A 20,427-nucleotide genomic window follows, 5' to 3' on the forward strand; every position below is an offset into this window, starting at 1 on the left:
TCTCCCAATGTTTATATCAAAATCACTTGAGATTTCTTTAGAGGTATGACAATAGAAATAATAGTACTTAAAATCTATTGATTATAATAATCAAGCAAGGCATAAAAAAAGACTTGCAATTTTTTTAAATTTTGAATTGAAACACCAAAAAAGAACATTTCCTTAAACACAAAAAGAAGATTCCTCTTGAAATTGTGATTCTCCATTTCGTACCACTTATTTTTAAACAGAAAACTGACTTGCTCATTTATGCTTCCTGCTGGATTTCCTTTTGTTCTCATATGTGCATTTATTAAAATGTTTCTGTGAATCTCCTTTTGGGGGGGAATCAATATTGTAATCCCATTTCTCCCCAACCACTGTTCCCCAAATTTAACAGAGAGAGAGCAACCATGTTTTAAAAAAAAGTATTTTCAAAATTGTTCTTCTGATTCTAACTTCACTCTGTATGAGTTCCATGTTATCCATTATTCTCTGAAATCTCTTTTGTCATTTCTTCCAACGCAATAATATTCCATCATATTCATGTGCCACAATATTTTAAGCCTATCACCAATTGATGAGCATGCCCTTAGATTCTAGTACTTTGTTTTATTTTTCTCTTTTTAAGATCTTCCATCCTTCTCAGAATTTGAAGTTTATTTTGCTTGTGACCATTATTTTCCTCATATTATTCTCCCTCTTAACCCCAGCTCCCTATCTTGGCTTGTTCCCCTGTTGAGTTTGATGTATTTATACAACTAAGTCTTTGCGTATGTCTATATTTGTCCTTCCTTTGTATGTTTCAGAAAAATGAGATTAATCTGATGCTTCCCCCACACGTTCCTCCATGTTTATGTACTCTCCTGTTTTTTCCCTTAATTATACTCAGCTTTGCAGTTAAAATTGTTTTTATATTTTGCTTCTTAAAGTATCATATTCCTTATCTCCTCTTAAAATAGAAACTAAACTTACTGCCTTTCTCTCCCCTCTTCCTAATTTCTTTATTGTCAAGGGTAGCACCATCCTTTCACCTAGGCTCAAAACCAACAAGTCATCCTCAACTCTTCACTCTCACTTTCTACCACCTACCACTTACCCACATATGCATTCAGTTGCCAGGTCCTATCATTTCTACCTTCTTAATTTCTCTCATACATACCACTTCTGACACTGCTACTACACCCATACAAGTCATCATAACTTCGTGACTAGGTTATTGCAATACTCTGTTTTTTGGTCTCCTTACTACAGTTTTCTCTCCATTCTAGCATCCTCCATTCAGCTATCAAAATGATCCCTATTACCTCCAGAATCAAATATAAAATCCTCCATTTAGCTTCTAAAGTCTTTCATAACCTGACCTCTTTCAACCTTCGTATACCTTACTCCCCTCCACTTTCACTGTGATCTAGTAACATTGACCTTTTGCTGTTGTTCCTGAAATACAACATGACATCTCCTGATTCTGGGCATTTTCACTGGTGTCACGAATACCTAGAATCTCTCATTCCCTATCTCTGCCTCCTAGCTTCCCAGGCTTCCTTCAAGGCCCAGTTTAAATCCCACTGAACAATGTTTGCACTAATCACTGCTGCTCCATTAGTCTGTGGGTTTACAACCACCCTGATGTGCTCTAGGGAGCCCTCTCCCTCAACTGTTAGTGCCATCTCTCCCAAACTATCTTATATTTAAATACTTTGTAACTATTTTTATTTATTAACTTTATATTTATGCTGTATGTATTTTATATGTGCTTTTTTGTCAATCCCATTAGAATATAAGCTCTTTGCAAGCAAGTACTTCTTCATTCTGGGGTGGGCCAAAATGGTTTATTAAAGGCAGCAAAACAGCTAAAATCTCCAACATTCCCCTTCAAACAACTCTAAAATAAACTTTAAAATAATTCCTCAAATCAAATTTTGGAGCAGCAGATCCAACAAAAGGTTTGGGTGATATTTTTTTTCTAGCCCAAGACAACTTAGAAGGTCAACAGGAGATCTACGAATCAAATGTGACCACACAACAGTACCAGCAGCAGCAGCTTTGGGACCTCTCAGCCCAGAGAACATAAGGGGGTCAGACAACTAGTCAGAAAGAGGTGCAACTGGTGCTGATTGGCAATTCTACTACCCATAAGCAGTTTTGGGTATCAATTTCAGGGCAGAAAGGAGTGCTCATGGTCATTTGTAAGCGAGTAGGGCCCTGATTGCCGTTCCAGGGCAAAGGAGCACTAGCACTTATAGCTACAAAAGAGCAGGGGGCCTGGTTATAGTTCCAGGGCCAAAAAGAGCACTATCCCTTGTGCTGCAAGGAAACAGGGGCCCTTCCTGGGTAAAGACCAGAGCACAAACCAGGAGAACAGTGATCACATCTCTCTCCAGATCATATCACCTTAGAAGCACTGAAAACTTGCAGACTCCCAAAACTAGCTCTGAAAACAGCAGCGTGAAAGAGCCTGAAGCTTGGCACAATGCCTCCCCACCCTCAGGTAAGCAGAGCCCAACTTTAACATAAAGTTCAAAGTCAAGAAATAAGCTGGAAAAATGAGCAAAAAAACAACAATAAAAAAGAACAACCATAAAAAGCTGCTATAGTGTCAGGGAAGATCAAGACACAAACTCAGAAGAAGACAACAATGTGAAAACAGCTACAATAAAAGCCTCAAAGAAAAAATGCTTTGACACCATCCCAACAAAATTCCTAGAAGAGTTAAAGAAAGAAACAAGAGTGGTAGAGGAAAAATTGGGAAAAGAAATGAGAGTGATAAAAAAAAATTATGAAAAGAAAATTAACAGTTTGGTTAAAGGATTGCAAAAAAGACTGAGGAAAATAATACCTTAAAAATCAGAATTGACCTAATGGCAAAAGAGGTACAAAATCACTGAGGAAAAGGATTCCTTAAAAAGGCAAAATTGGCCAAATAGAAAAACAGGTACAAAAGCTTACTGAAGAAAATAATTCCTTAGAAATTAGAATTAGGCAAGCGAAAGGTAATGATTCCATGAGACATCAAGAAATAATAAAACAAAGTTAAAAGAATGAAAAAAAGAAAATGTAAATATCTCATTAGAAAAACAACTGACCTAAAAAATAGATCAAGGAGACATAACTTAAGAATTATTTAACTACTTGAAAGCCATGATGAAAAAGAGCCTATATATCAATATTACAAGAAATTATAAAGGAAAACTGCCCCAATATCTTAGATCTAAAGTGTAAAATAGAAATTGAAAGAACCTGCCACCTCCTGAAAGAGATCCCAAAATGAAAACTCTCAGGGATATTATAGCCAAATTCCAAAATCCCATGTCAAAGAGAAAATATTGCAAGTAGCCAGAAAAAAATTCAAATATTGTAGAACCACAGTCAGGATCACACAAGATTTGTCAACTTCCACATTGAAGGATTAGAGGCCTCAGAAATGACATTCCCCAAAGCAAAGGAGCTAGAATTGCAACCAAGAATAACCTACCCAGCAAAAGTGAATATTCAGGGAGAAAATGAATATTTAATGAAATAGAGGATTTTTAAAGCATTCTTGATGAAAAGATCACCTGAACAGAAAATTTGACATTCAAACACAAGATTCAAGAGAAGCATAAAAAGGTAAACAAAAAAGAGAAATCATAAGAGACTTGTTAAAGCTAAACTATTTACATTCCTATATGAGAAAATTAAAATGTCATTCCTAAGAACTTTATCATTATGAGGGCAGTTAAAAACATCTACATAGACAGAGAGCAAAGGTATGAGTTGATTATGTTGGGATGATCTCAAAAAAATGAAGGAGTGAGAAAGAGTAAAGCACTGGGATAAGGGGGAAGAGAGATGCAGAATGGGGAAAATTATCTCACAGAAAAGAGGTGAAAACCTTTAAAGTGGAGGGAGAAATGGGGAGTGAGGTAGCAGGCAATGCTTGAACCTCATTCTCATCAGAATTGGTTCAAAGAGGGGAAAAAATACAAACACACACACACTCAGTTGGGTATAGAAATTTATCTTATCTAACAGGGAAATGGAAGGAGAAGGGGATAGAGAAAGGAAAGGAGATGATAAAAGGGAGGACAAATTAAGGAAGGCAGTGGGTCAGAAGCAAAACAAGCTTTTGAATAGCAACAGGATAAGAAGAAAAAGAGAAGGATAAAGAGAATAAAATAGGATGGAGGGAAATACACCATAATCATAGCTGTGAATGTGAATGGAATGAATTCACCCACAAAATGGAAGTGGATAGCAGAATGATTAGAAACCAGAATCCCACAATATGTTGTTTACAGGAGACATACTTGAAATAAGAAGATAAACAAAGAATTAAAATAAAAAAAGAGAAGAATCTATTATGCTTCAACTGAAAGGTAGGGGTAGCTGTCACAATCTCAGATGAAGCAAAAGCAAATTTAGATCTAATTAAAAGACATAATCAGGGAAACTACATTTTAATGAAAGGTATCTTAGACAACGAAGCAATATAAAAAATTTATAGCGAGTTTCTCTGATAAAGTCCTCTTTTCTCATATTATATATATATATGTATTATATATATATTATATAATATATTATATATATTATATGTTATATATATTATATATATATTATATAATATATATATATGGAACTGAGTCAAATTTATAAAAAATAAGAGCAATTCCCAGTTGAGAAATTGTCAGGGGATATGAGCAGGCAGTTTTCAGAAGACATCATCAAACCTATATACAGTCATATGAAAAATGCTCTAAATCACTATGGATTCAAGAAATGCAAGTTAAAACAACCCTGAGGTACTACTTCATTATCTATCAGATTGGCTAACATGACAAAAAAGGAAAATGACTAAAAGTTGGAGTGGATGTGGAAAAATAGATACACTAACGAACCATTGGTAGAGTTGTGTACTGGTCCAACCATTTTGAGGAACGATTTGGAACTATGCCTAAAGGTCTATAAAACTGCATACCTTTTGACCCAACAATATCACTAGGTATGATAGAGGGTAGCCACCACAGAATACAAGTTGAAGACATGTTTACTGTGGGTGGTGAGGCTCTCCAGCTGCTCATAGATCACATTGTTGCTGGTTAAATCAAGTCCAGGAGGTTTAATAATGTCTGCTTAATGGAGCAAAAAGCAGCACAGAATAATGGAAAGAGAACTGTCTTTGAAACCAGAAAGACTAGAGTTCAAGTTCTGCATCTGAAAGATTTTCACTATGTGACCATGTCCAAGTCACTTAACCCCCTGGTGCTCTAGGCTTCTCTCTAAGACTATAAGTTGCAGAGAAGGGTCCAACCTGAATTGGTAGAGGGAGTTTCCTTATCTGAAAACTCTCATATCAATGAAATGAGAGATCCAGTCCCTATTCCATAAGAAAAAGGAATGTAGGCATATAATTCAAGTCAAAATTAGGGACAGAAGAATGTTTACAAATACATAAAAATAAAATGCACAGGATAACAAAGGAAACCAAATATACTGAAATACAGTTACTAAAATTTTTCAAGGTTCACAAACCCCAAATTAAGAACCCATGGTACAGGTAATGTTTTTTTTTTCTTCATCATTTGCCTGGTTGAAGTTAACTAAATTCTTGGAATATGAGGAAGCATAGATATGTGGGACCAGTGCAGGCTAGAATGCAGACCTAGAGTATCTGCTTTTATTCTAAGGAGAAAACCTAAGCTGGTATAAATTTGGCTCGGTATTCCTAAAGTAAGAGAAACTGAATCATCCTGATGTAAGCATATAATGGAATACATTAGGCATTCTCAGCAAATGGGCATGGAATAGAGAGATTAAAGAGCAAGAAAAATCTAGAATAAACTGAGACCTCAGACAAGCTTGGCAGTGGGGTCAGGTGAGCGGTTCAGCTGAGGGGCAGGAGGGATGCATTAAAGATCCTCTGCCAGATGGCTAAGAAACAAGTTATCTGTAGGCATGCAAAATTCTCATCAGGCTAAAGAAAATGCCTTTTTTTCCCTTCCCCTTACATGCAGCTGTGGCTTCATCCATCAGCACCGATCTTCGTGGCTCATCCAGCCCTCATTCTCCTACATGCACAGTCCACTTAAAGATCAGGCTCCTCTCAGAAAGCAGCCTGAGACAACAGAATTAACCACTTATGTATATGTGAGGACAACTCCCAGATCTGCCTTTGAATCTAAAATGTCAGGGGCAGCTAGGTGGTGCAGTGGATAAAGTACTGGGCCTGAAGCCAGAAAGACTCATCTTCCTAAGTTCGAATCTGGCCTCAGATACTCACTAGCTGTGTGACCTTGGCAAGTCACTTAATCCAGTTTCCTCAGTTTCCTCATCTGTAAAATGAACTGGAGAAAGAAATGGATCTTTGACAAGAAAATCCCAAATGGGGTCACAAAGAGTCTGATATGACCGAAAAATTACTTAACAAGGGCTTCTTTGGGCTGATAGAAATGGGCATAGACAGAACTACACTTGTAAATAGTCAATTTTGGGGACAGCTAGGTGGCACAGTAGATAGAGTACTGGCCTTGAAGTCAGGAGGACCTGAGTTCAAATCTGACCTCAGACACTTGAGTTCAAATCTGGCCTCAGACACTTGACACTAGCTGTGTGAACCTAGGCAAGTAATTTAGTCCCAATTGTCTCACCAAAAAAAATAAATAAATAAAAAAATAAAGAAATGTAAAATGTTCCATGTAACTTGGATCATAATCATTAGAGAGACTGCCACAAATGCAATCAAATGATAAAATTAAATACAAACTGGACTAAGCTCTAGGATCAGCTATCTGTAAGCAGATTTAACTGAAGGAAATTGTCATCCAATGTTACAGCACCATTCTTATGATTTACTTTGACACAAGTTCCCTCTGTCTTTACTTTGCATGCAGTTTTTGTTTAAATAGAAAAGTCTTTTGACACTTCACCTCTCACCTATACTCCCACAACACTTTGCACTACAGCTACCTAAATTTCTGCTCTTCCATGGCTCATGCTCAGATTCGTACTTCCTTGGGAGGGAAGGAAACAAAAAAGGAAGGAAAGAAGAAAGGAAAGGAAGGAAGGCATAGGCAAAAGGGTTGGCAGTGAAGGGGTGAAAAGAGGAAGGATCAGGAGGAAATACTTCATGGAGGAAGCAACATTCAAGTTGAGCTTAAAAAAATTAGGCAGGCATTCAGCAGGCAAAGAGCAGACAGGAGATTAAGGGAAGGGACTTTTACTACATAATGACAAGGCAGGACTCATTAGAAAAGACCCTGATGTTGGGAGAGATTGAAGGCAAAAGGAGACGGGAACAGCAGTGGATGAGGTGGATAGATAGTGTCACGGAAACGGGAACATGAGCTTGGACATTCTTTGGGAGATCGTGGAGGTTAGAAGGGCCTGGCATGCTATGATCCATGGAGCCACAAAGAATTGGATGCAACTGAATGAAGAAACAACAAAAACAGTATCAAAGGGAATAAACAGTTAGTAAGTGACTGCTATGTGCCAGATACTATGCTAATCCCTTTACAAATATTATTTCATTTGCAAGTCTGGGAGATAGGTGTTATTATTATTCCCATTTTACAATTGAGGGAAATGAGGCAGAGAACTTAGGTGATTTGTTGAGCCACACAGCTAGCAAGTGTCTGAGGCAAGGTTGAAGTCACAGTTTTCTGGCTCCAGGTCCAGCACTCTATCAGCTATGCCACCTAGACAACTAATGCTTTAATACTATCAGTTACAGACCATTTGACCTGCAGTGACCCAGAGAATTTCCATAGAGTTTTCCACGTTGGTGGAATCATAGGTCCAGGCCAAATTTTATTAGACATACATTTCTAGGTTATGGCATGCCATTCAGACAAACACAGACATACCTTTTAAAGCTAAATAAATCATTCCTGGACTGTCCATTGTTTTAGCTACAATTCTACTCTCCTTCCCTCCACTATTCTCATCTAGTTGGAAGCAGCCAAGTAGAATAGTAAATATAGCTCTGGGTCAAGAGTCAGGAAGACCTGAGCTCAATGCCATCCTCAGACATTTACTAGCTATGTGACCCTGGCCAAGTCACTCAGTTTCTGTCTGCTTAAATTGCCTCAACTGTAAAATGGGGATTATAATAGCACCTACTTCTCAGGGTTATTATGAAGATTAAATGAGAGAATATTTATAAAGCACTTAGTACTTGCACATAGTAGGTACTTAATAAATGCTTGTTTCCTTCCTTTGTAGTTGACTATAGGTCTAACAGGCACCTTTTACATAAAGACCAGTTACCTGATCCACAATTCACTCATTTAAGTTCTTCAGAAATTAAATAGGAAAATCCTTGTTTACAAATTCCTTATCTCTTATTTATCCCATTGAGCAATCTTCCTTTCCTAATGTTTTTTTTTTCCAAATCCCTAGGCATTCACTTATCCTCTGATTCATCTACTCTACTTCACAAACCTTGAGCAACATAAACAAGGCTCCAGTGACAGAGCTTAAAAGATTTGAGGCACTTTTCATTGTAGCTCTCAGGCACAATTATGTTAAAAGGGGGGGGGGGAACCACTTTGCACTTAACTTCACTGAAACCACTCATTCCGTAAAATTGGATGATTCATACTATGTGCTGTAGAAGAAATAAAACTGGATTTGTAATCAAAAGACCTAAGTTCACCTTCTGACAATACCTGCTTCTCAGAGCGTGATGTTCGGCAAGTGACTTCATAATTCTGACTCCAAAAAAAGGAAGTTGGACTAAATGATCTCTAAGGTACTTCCTAGTGCTGTATATGCCTATAGGAACAAGACAAATTTGTGATACAGAAGTACCAATTGTTTCTACTCCTGATTCCAGTCAATTCAAACTATGAAGAAACAAAGATAATTCTACAATCCATGAACGTATTATCCTTTTGTAGTCATGATTCTTATGACAAAAAATGAATTATTGTTTTATATCAAAATGTCAATATTTTTGATAGATCAATGAACTCATCAAGACAGGAATTCCCAATAATGAAGATCACAATCCATCCAAAAACTTTTCAATTCTGCAATTCTTGTCATGTCATTCTGTAACACCTCCGTAAGAGGGTCACCAAAAAATGCTACAAGCCTCTCTCTAGAGATCTTGACATTGAATGGATACATATTCAACATGCAGGCTGTCCATTGGTTTTGCCTTACATTCACTACATGACTGGTCAACCTTCTGAGATCATTTATCTCCTGGATGATAGACTTTATGACTTTTTTCCTGTGAAATCATCATTTGGTGATATTTGTATTCACTACTTTCTTTTCTCTGCTCTTTGAATGATCACAATTTTAATTCTTTAGAGTTTAGTATTGTATATTTCTCAGACATACATCATCACTGACTGACAAAATATTGATGTTAAAAGAGGGCCTCTGTTTCTAGTAAAAAACAAACAAACAAACTCGTTATTAAAAAGGCTATGCAATTTCCCAAAAGCAATCTAGCTTGATCTCTTCTTCTTCTGATCTCTTCTTCAATTCTGGATGTAACTCATTGTCTAGTTGAAGCATCTATCCACAATATATATGATCATGGACCAGCTCTATAGGTGGTCCACCTAATCAATATCATAGTCTGGACAATAGGCATTCTTCATCTATTCATTTTTTACTGTGTGGATTGTGAGGCTAAACTCATGAATGGTTATAGATCTCATTTAGGAGGCTCTACAATGTTCTAGGACTTGATGCACTCACCATTTATAGGGAATCCCTCTTTCATCTGAACTCAGGCCAACATCATCCATGACAATGCAAACAACATTTGGTCTAGCTGTTCTTTGTTTTCTTTAGAGCCATTTCTACTTCCTCATGCAGTACATTAAGTAGCATGACACTAGGGTCCTAATGTTGTAGCTGCACTATCACTGTTGGCAAAAAGAAGTTGTTAATACAGCTCTTTCTCTCACTCTCTCTTTCTCATTGATGTCCTTCCAATTTTATCCTTAAATGTCCTTGGTATTATTTGGCTAATTTCATCCTCAATAAACTTTCTGCAACAAGTTCTCTTTTCCTCTACTCCTTCATACTACTTTCCCAGATAGGAGTACAGTGAATTAAGTGCTGGAGTTGGCGTCAGTAAGATCTGAGTTCAAATCCTGATTCAAATACTGACAAGCTGTGCAACTCTGAACAAGTCATTTAACCTCTCTCAGCCTCAAATTCCTCATGTGTAAAATGGGGATGATAATAATAACACCTAACTCATAGAGTTGTTGCGAGGATCAAATGAGATTTGTAACATACTTTTCAAATCTTAAGGCAATATGTAAATGCTAGGGTCTAAATTGTTATTATTATCATTATGAAGTGACATGGCTCATAATCCCCCAGTATTCACTATAAGATTTTTTAAATGAGTTTATATTCTGATTCAGGGCTGTTTTTGGCCATCATATCTCTCCAACTGGCAAAGAAATCAAATATTTGCTCTATCAGGCAGGCTTTTTTAGTCTCCTCACTGTGGCAGCCGATTTACATAAGATAAAATTCCTTAGGAAATGGTGACAGTCTGCATTGGTGTCAATTCTTTTATCCATGTCTCATTTTTCAGTATCAACAACCGCCTTAAATAAGTGTAGTAAATTGGATTATGCTAAATGTTTTTATTTTTTATTTTCCTTCTAATTTGGTATTGATTTTGATTTTTGTTCTATATGTTGGTATTCTGATTACATAGAGATAGGCAATTGAAATATGACTCACTTATCAGTAACCAGCTATTTGTTGTTCAAATATAATCAATTTAATTTGGGGGATTTTTTTTCATCTTTTCCAAGTCCAGAAGCTCATAATTTTTTCCTAAAAATACAAACATTCATGACAGTATAAGGCTTTAATATAGTATACAAACCTTTTACTTCTCTTTCTTGTTCCTTACCCATGCTTTCCAACATATTTTTCATTAACCTTCCCCTATGCTTACCTTTATATTGAAGTCTGAGTATTAAAGTATATATTAATTTTCTTTAGAGGACTGTATTAAATTCTTTAGAGAACTTCTCTACCTACTCATCCTTTGCAATATACGTTAGCCCATAAACTGCAAGTATTTTCATGGTACCATTTTTTTCTGCAGTTCTTAATATGAGTATTAAAGCATGAGATGACCAAATGTACAATGAAATGATGTTTCTTGTTGCCTTTCAGTGCTCAATAAAATGAACTACTCTCTTTGCCCCTCTGCAAAAAGCCTGTGAACTATTCTTCTAATTAGCTGCAACTTCTTTTTGACTTCTGTTCTCATTTATAGCAAGAGTATCAAGATGGATATACCTCAGTGAATCCATCAGCATGCCTACTCTTTAGTCATTGGACAAAGATTTCACATTTAGAGAATCAACAACTGAGTAAATGTTTGTGATTCTTAGCACAGTAACTATCACAGTAGATGTAGAAAGGGGCACATGAAGTTATGGGACATTTTGTGTTTTTCTTTGTTGTGTAGCTTGCCATGGCCAAAAATATTCCTGACCAAATGGCTAGTCTCCTGGTAATGAGCTTCTTCATACTAAGCACAGTTGTTCCTTGGAAAGCAAACGATCTCCTGTTAAGACCATGCTCAAAGACTTTCCAGGATGATAGAACCTTCCAGAGCTTGTACTCTGTTTGCAAAGCATTCAAAGTCCCTGGGCCATTACTACATGACAATGAGGCAAAGGAGTAGGATTTCGTAAAGTGAAGAAAAAATTCAAGGTAAATACTGACTCCCCTAAAATCCCATTCAGGTATGTTATGGTAGCATGGAGATAATAATCCTGGGTTCTTGAAGGTATTAGTAGAGCATAAGATCTGGCAGTTCCTACCAAACTGGAAAGGTTTCTAGTATAGGCCTAGTAGCAGATGCTATACGTATCATCAAAGGACCAGCTAATTTCAACAAAGCTGATCATCAGACTGATCATAAGGTGATGAGTTGTTTCTAACACACCAACTCTGAAAGCCTTTCTACTAATCATCCTCTCCAAGAAATGTTGCATTAAATAATGGATGATGCAATAGATCTTTCTACCATATCACTGAAGAGATGAAATCTGTGCTGGCAGAGGGCATTTCCATATTCATAAAAGCACAAGTCAGTGAAGTACATCATACTATATACTTACACAGCATTATAGGACATAGAATATACATTTGAAAGGACTGAAATTACAAAATAAAAAGTCATAAAACTAGATAGAGTGGAGGTCAATAGTTACGACACAGAAATAACAATATTGGAAATGTCCAATTATTCTCCAAAGAAAACAATAAGGAAGGGAGAGTATAAGCTTCTTGAAAAAGGGACTATTTTGTTTTGTCTTTGTATTTACAGGAAATAGGACAGTACAATTAATAAAGGCTTATCAAAAGGAAGACAGTCATAAATACCACTTATGGCCTTATATAGTCATATACCAATGCATAGAGGAGTAATTTTTTTAAAAAAGAATTTGAAATTTAAAAATAAAGGGATGATATTTATATTGTTTAGTATATCATATATCCTTGGTGGATGGAACTAGTCATTATGGCAATTTAGAAAGGTATGCATGCATATATGTATATATATTATATATAACATATATATAATATATATACATATACATGTGTGTGTATATATGTGTATGTGCATAAATATAGACACATGCATACATATACACATACACATATAAGAAGGAAGGGAAGAGAAACATAAGCAATTATTGGAGGAGGCTACTACAGAATTCCCAGCCAGATGGGAAATTTAAATGACTCTTTCCAACCAAAAACTAGCACAGGAGCAGGATATAATAGGGACAGGATTCTTTACCTATTCAGACATTTGGGGGTTTTGTTGTTGTTTTTTTAAGGCAATTGGGGTTAAGTGACTTGCCCAGGGTCACACAGCTAGTAAGTGTCAAGTGTTTGTTCTGAGGCAAGATGTGAACTCAAGTACTCCTGACTTCAGGGCCAGTGCTCTATCCAATGCGCCACCTAGCTGCCCCCCAGACATTTGTTAAGAAAGCTTTTGCTACTAATTTTGTTAATAGTTTCACTTCTTAGAAAATAAATGTTACAGAAACAACTATACTAGTCAATACAAACCACAGAAAAACTGATTGATAAAGTCAAAATAATAGTAAGCCTGAGTGAAAATGAGCCTCTCTCTACCTTCAGCCACAAGTCTTTACCATTTCTAACCCAACAGATATTCACCATATTATCTCTACTATTCATCTTTAATGCTATGTTCAGTCACTTTTAGAGGCATGAGGTGCAGCAGAGTAACCAAAGTCAGAAGTGTGAGGTCAGGAGGAGTGATGATACAGAAGTGGAAATAAGAAAGGTGCCATAAGACTCAAGATAGACAAATTATGCCCAAGATTACAGACAGAGGTAACTTTTACTTCCTCTTTGACAACCAGGACTAACCTTCTTTCTTCTTTGGACTTTGTTCTCTACATTTGTAAAGAAAAAATTAGACTAAGTGATCTCTATGGACTCTTCCATGTTTATATAATACTATGCTTCTAAAGTACTTGACTAGGTTTTATTGTGTGTTTTGCCAGAAACTACAGACCAATGGGTTTGACTTCTATCTCTTAAAAAAAAAAATCAGAGAATGTATTATTAAATAGACTATACAGAGACCATGAAAAGCAGCACCAGAGTGGAAGAGTGATCTCAGCTATCCCTGCTAGAATTCTGCCGGAGGCAATACTATAGGTGACTGAGTTATATATAGGCCTCTCAGGAGAGTTCATTACTGGCAGGTATTATCACTTGAGAGACAGCTGGTGACACAGTAGATAGAGCACTAGGCCTGAAGTCAGGAAGATCTGAGGTAAAATCTGGCCTCAGACACTTACTAATTGTGTGGCCCTGGACAAGTCACTTAACCTTATTTGCCTTGGTTAACTCATCTATAAAATGAGTTGGAAAAGGAAATGGCAAACTGTTCCAGTATCTTTGCCAAGAAAATCCTGAATGGAGTCATGAAGAGTCAGACATGACTGAAACAACTGAATAACAACAAGCTCACAGGGTTGCTATGAGGATCAAATGAGATAATATTTATAAAGGTACTTGGCAAAGTATCTGGCACACAGTAAGCACTATATAAATGCTTATTCCCTTAATAATTACAGTATATAATCTCTGATATGAGCAATATGAGCTCCATTTTTATTCTTTGATTTATGATTAATTCTGGTAATTCTCTAAGCTTTGTGAATCATGTGCTTTTAAGTGGAGATAGTAACAACACACTGAAGGGTGTCAAACAGGAAGTTGCCAGAGAAATAGGTCATTTGACCTTGGTATCAAATGAAAGATTCTGACACCAAGATTATACTAAAACCCTTGGTTAAAAAGGCCCACCCTCTGTTTTGACCCAACTCTAAAACAATGTCACATAAAGTAGAGATTCTGGAAACAGTGTCAGAGAAGGTACTATCATCAGAATAGCTCTGTATAGATAGCTATGCAGCTAGCACTAACATTATCAATGGTTCTGAAGATCATCCAATTACAAATGTCATGAGGCATATTTCTTATAAGTGGTTGGAGTCTATCCAGTTTTAGGTACTACTGCACAGAATTAATTTTATAACCTTATCCATTAATGCAATCAATTTTTATAACTTTTAAAACTATAGACAGTTTGGATTTGCTATCCATTCATTCCCTGCCTCCTTTGCTCCCACACTAAAAGGTATTAAGTACCTGATACAGAATTGAGCAACAGGTGTCATTAATTATAAAATATAAGATACTATAAATTCTACAATTCCAATTCAAAAAGCATTTTCATTACCTACAATATCGCTGAACATTGAAAAGTACTCTCCAGAGCACAGAGCCAGAGGTCCTGTCCTTAGAACATGAGCCTCAACCTCCTAAGTCCATCAGTTTCTTTTGTTTTTACAGGGAACTAGAATTCAGGAAAGTTTAAGATATTTAGATTTGAAAATTATTTGAGTAGAAAGAATGCTTAAGGAGAGGGAAGGGGAGAAAATTTAAAACTCAAAAGCTTATGGAAGTGAATGTTGAAAAGTAAAAATAAATTAAGAAAAAAAAAGGACCAAAAAAAGAAACATCACCAAAATTCTGAGAGATGAAGTGATTTGCCCAGGATCACACTAGTGTCAGAGATAGGATTTGAACCCAAATCATCCTAACTTTAAGGGCAGTTCTTTATTCAATATATCAAAAAAAGAAAAAGAAAGAATGCTTAAACCCATGGGAACAGATGAGATTTTCAAGGGAGAAGATAAAGAGAAGAGGACCTTATGACAGTCCTAGAAGACATTTACAATAAAGGGGCAGGAGGTAGATGATGACCAAGTGAGTATTTGAGAGCTGGTAGTAGGAAAATCAAGAGAGGACTGTATGAGGCCAAGGAGAAAGGAAATACTTACCTTACCTTTAACTGTAGCCATCCTACTACAGAAACCCCTAAATTACCCTCTGTCTAACAGAACTGTCTCTGGAAAAAGGATGTCAATGACCAGGGAATTTGTTACTTTTTTTAGTTGTCGAAGGATGCTAGAGACCTGCTCCTCTCTTCTGGTAGTTTATTGATAAAACACAAATTCAATTCATAAGTGAATTGAATCAAGGCTATATTAATCACTCAGTAATAAGGAAGGTTTTCAGCTAGGCACTGGAGAGTAAAAGATACCATAAGAAAATCACTTCCCTAACTCATAAAAGTATATTTTTCCAATAGATAAAGAAGCATAAATATACTATAAATTTTTTAAATATCAATAAAGAGAGCCAATCTAAATATGTATATTCATTTTTTAAACATTTTCTAGCAATTTTTTGTATATAAGATCACATTCAAATTATGAGACTGATATTGTTGAATGGAAGACTTTTGTACATGTCTGAAAGAAAAGTTTTGTGTCTTAGGGATTACAATAGTTGAATAAGGAATTGTTTTTGTATTTTCCTATACGTCACAAAAGGGTGAAAGGAATCTTGGAAAAGAAAAGGGAGAGCCATCCTGACTGATACTGGTTCTGGGACCATGGACAAGTCACAACTCCTCAGTGTCCCAGTCAGTTTCTGAGACTGTTAAGTTATAGATGCACACCAGTGAATCAGAGGCCTGAAACACACATACACACACAGAAGACTTTCAAGGATGAATAACTCCAATAAACTCTTTACTCACTTGTTGTTCAGTCATGTCTGACTCTTTGTGACCCCATTTGGGGTTTTCTTGGCAAAGAAACTGGGTGGTTTGACATTTCTGAGTTCTCCAGCTCATTCTACAGATGAGAAAACTGAGGCAAACAGTGTTAAGTAACTTGCCCAGAGTCACACAACTAGCAAGTTTCTGTGGTCAGATTTGAACTCAGGAAGAGGCATCTTCCTGACTCCAGGCCTGGCACTCGATCCACTTTGCCACCTAGCTGCTCCCCTTACTCATATACTACATACCAAATGGTATCTATATAGCCTTCAGATTATAGCTAGTAGACATAAAAATGTCTTCATATATTTTTCTATGTGCTTCAAATGCACCTTTAGGTTTTTACGAATTTTCTTTCCCCTACCTAGTTTCCTCCTCTTTTTTTTTTAAAGCATTAACAGATACATGTAAACAATTTTATCATGAAAGTATCTCACATCACCCCTACCCCAGAAAGAGGAGGAAGACCACAGTACCTTTAAGAAACTTTTGGTAACTGTTTCTTTCTGGAAATAGTAAATAGAATAGCAAAGGGCACCTTGACTACTTCTTCAAGACCTGAAATCAAAATGAGGCATTTAGATCTGCTGTTCTAATCACGTTCACACATTGCTCCTTTCTACAGAGAATCTTTAGCAATACCATACACTTAAGAGATCAGAGGCAGGAAATAGAGAGAAACATTACCAATAGGCCCATGCATTCCAGTGATTTTAAAGCCTTTCTAACAGATACTATTGATATGCATTGCCTTCACACAGTAGGCAGTCAAATTTTTTATTGAATAAGTAAACATAACCTTTGAAGCACACTTTATTTAATAGCTTTCTGGAAAGACAGGAAGAGTTTTTAAGAGAAAGGCATTATACTACCTGTACATATCAATTATAAATCAGTCTTAACTTGGTAACTCTTCCGCACCCCCTGCTGTCTGATTATTGGATGGGCCATTTTGAGTCAGGATAGCTCAAAAATTAACCATTTCTGAGTAAGAAGAAATTTGAGAATGGAAGCATTGAAGAGGTACATATTTCCAAGTAAAAGAGGATAAATCTAAGAATTATCTAATATAAACTGTTTTTAAAATAAGAGAATAAGGCCCTATGCTTACCATACAGAACTACTATACACCAGGCAAATTCAAATTTGCAAAGAAAATGATGGCTGCTAGCAGGTAGGAAGGAAGATAACAGACTGGTTTAAAAATATATTTATTGTAAGTAAATATGAATAGATTTTTCCTGAAGGAAATAAGAATATATGCTTTCAAACCAAGCTAAATGAAATACTGAAGTAAAATGGATTATACAAGAAGATAATGATGAAGAAAAGGATTTTTGTAAAGTAGTAATTAAAATCGATCATTTGCTTTTGAGACTAGGAAAAATCTGTTTCTTTTGCTTTTTTGCCTTATCATTCATCAGAATTATGCCTCAAATATCTTCATACATCTATAGCTTTGTGTTACATGATTTTAATTCAGCACAGTACTCTCATGAGAATTCATCAGTAAGGCCAATGCCAAGAGGAGTTTAGCATTTCTTTTAATCGTAACCATATTGCTCTTTAACATCCATTAGTCCTGAGAAGAGTGAAGTGGCACTTTGCCCAGCTAGCTGAGTGCTACTATGCTTCTTTGTCACCTTAACTCAAAGCTAAATGAGTCAGTTATATAGAAATGGAACATAGCAATATGTGAAAAAGAAAGTTGCTACTCTACCAGCATGGCCTCATGGCAATTTTCTGGAACTTTAGAAATTAAGGAAAGATTATTGTTGAAGTGATAACACCACGATTTTGGTATTGCACATGTATTTCAAGGGTCAGCATGCAAAGGTACTCACAACTCAATAACCTTCCCTTTACTTCTCCTTTTGTTATTGTTCAATCAAGACTGACTGTTCATGACCCCATTTGGGGTTTCCTTGACAAAGATACTGGAGTGATTTGCCATTTCCTTCTCCAGCTCATTTTACAGATGAGGAAACTGAGGCAAACAGGGTTAAGTTGCTTGCCCAGGGTCACCCATAGTGGACCAAACATAGATGTTTCAGGTAACAGCTACAGTAGAGCTCTTAGCTCCTTTTCTGCATTCTTCAAAAGAACACTGAGGTGATTTCCAGAACTCAAATTTTTTTTTTGGTTCACAAGAGGAGCAAAGTGTGGGGAGGAATCAAGGATTGAAAGGCCAATATATAATGATCACCACTCCTCAGTCACTGTACCTGTAGCCACCATGGTATTTTTTTTTAAAACCTATTAGTGTTGCAAGTTTGCTTTAGCTATTGTACCTTTGTGTTTATTGAAAACTAAGAGAAAAACGAAGGAAAATAATTATAGGAAGAATGCTAATTTCAAGACATTAAAACTGAAAAGATACAGGGGCAGTAAAGAATGGTGTTGGATGCTGGGGCTGGTAGAGAAGAGGAGCAGTGGGGATTCCTGCACTTGACTGGTGGTCCTGGGAAAGTCATCTAAATTAACTTGACTTCTGTGTCCTCAGATAACCTAGTTTGCTTTCAGCACTACAACCCATCACAAGCCCAAGATGAGAGTAATCAAACATCAGCCAGTCTACATAAGCAAAATAAACTCAAGGTCACAGATATCCATTGTAAACTCATTAGAAAATTCTAGCAGAAATGCATTTTTAGATTGGAGACACCTGTGTAAAAGTCCGTTACTCACTATCTCCTCCTTCTCTTCTTATTTTGGTCTTATGGACATGGTCAAAGCAGTGCGGGACCTGTCTAAATGCCATGAACTTGTTCTTCACACCACCAGTAAGACCTGCTGCACTGGTGTTTCTAGGCCACGTGTGAATGACCCCCAAACAACATAAACCTGAAGACAGAAGGACTTTACACTAAGCATGATCGAAGTTGGCAATAGTCTCAGGTTTACTCCTCTCACTTCCCCTCCACCTATTCCATGTGGAATAGTCAACACTCCTATTCTCTTCTCTGGATGCACCATACACTAAAAACTCACTTTCAGGAATCACTTGGCTTCCAGAGTGGAGTTAGCAGACAGTCACTGTGGGTTTAAACAAGGAATAAAACCCCCAAGTGGGGCAACTATCGATCTAGGACCAGTGTCTTTCTACTGACTTGAATATGGATCCAAATTTCGAATTATGCCAATTGTCTTTACCCCCTTCCCATCCAAGGTTCTCCAGAACAGAGCAGTAATTGCCCGGATTTAAATATTTAAGTTTGAGAGAGAATGAATCCTATTTTCCCTTTCTAAAACAGAAAGCAGCAAGGAGACCGTCTCCTGCCTGTGAGACACTGAAGGGATGCAGGAAGGGGTACGCAGGAGAAATTTCACCTCAATTCTAACCAGGACTCCTGTCCAACAGGACGCACAGGGCACAGGCGCTCTGGCTCCTGTGCTTTCCTCCCGCCAGTCGCCTGCCTATCGATTCACGATGCGCTGCATTAGTGCATCCAAGTCACGGTTCCCGGGTACTCGGAGCCAGAGCCCCAAACAACCACCCAGCAGGCACAAGTGCAGCTGTAAACTAGGTGCAGGGAGCAAAAGGATACATATCTCGTCCAAAGAAATTACATGAGTACCTGGCACGTCAGAGACTGGCCCCGGGCTCTTGCTCACAAACCCAGGCAGAGCTTTACAAGGGTTTCCAAATTTCGGGCACCTGAATCAGCCCCCTTCCTAAGAAAGGTCTGTTACAGGCTGGGGATTGCGTTGAGCGGCTGCAGAGGCAGTCCCGAGACGCCTCTCGACCCGCAGCCAAATCTTCTTTCTTCCCGGTCAGCTCCAGGGGCGCCCGCAACCCTAACTGCTCTCCCTCCAGCACCTTGAGGCTCCTCACCACCACCCCCAACCTCGAGCCTTACCTGCCCGAGGGGTTTCCGGCAGCCCTTTGACAAGTCCCAGATGCCGCAACTGGAAAAGTTTCCGAACTTCTTCACAGGTCTGCAAATCATCGCCTCTCGCACCGGGGAAAAGGACCAAAAGGATGAGGAGGATAAAGTCCAAACGCAAGACAGGTCCTTCTTCCATCGCGATTCCAGCAACAGGAGCGGGAGCCCAGGCACCCCGGCTTTTCCCAGAAAAAGGGCACTATCCCCCACTTCCCTCCTTGGACTCACCTGCTTTATTCCCTCCACCCTAGTGCAGCCCCCCGAAAAAAAATAATACGTCTAGGATCAGAGACAGAGTAATCCGAGAATTTTTGCTGGGGAAACTCGTGAGGAAGGAGTGAGGAGACTCGGGCACTGATTTCACCTGCGAGCCCTTTGCCTCCCTGGGATGGCTGC

General features: G+C 37.5%; 1 protein-coding gene across 3 annotated transcripts in view; it reads right to left on the bottom strand.

Moving 5' to 3' along the window:
* Positions 1-20,427, bottom strand: part of LOC114038382 (glypican-5-like) — a 61,515-nt gene extending 41,088 nt beyond the window's left edge. For 2 of the 3 annotated variants that reach the window (XM_027855667.1, XM_027855668.1), the window contains exon 1: positions 20,005-20,427. In XM_027855667.1, coding sequence (XP_027711468.1) covers positions 20,005-20,170 — 166 coding nt within the window. In that variant the 5' untranslated portion in view covers positions 20,171-20,427. The remainder of the gene's footprint in view (positions 1-20,004) is intronic. The other variant, XR_003568565.1, reaches the window with a different exon arrangement.

This window comes from Vombatus ursinus, unplaced genomic scaffold (assembly GCF_900497805.2).
Source record: "Vombatus ursinus unplaced genomic scaffold, bare-nosed wombat genome assembly UNPS02011014.1, whole genome shotgun sequence".
Classification (NCBI taxonomy): domain Eukaryota; kingdom Metazoa; phylum Chordata; class Mammalia; order Diprotodontia; family Vombatidae; genus Vombatus; species Vombatus ursinus.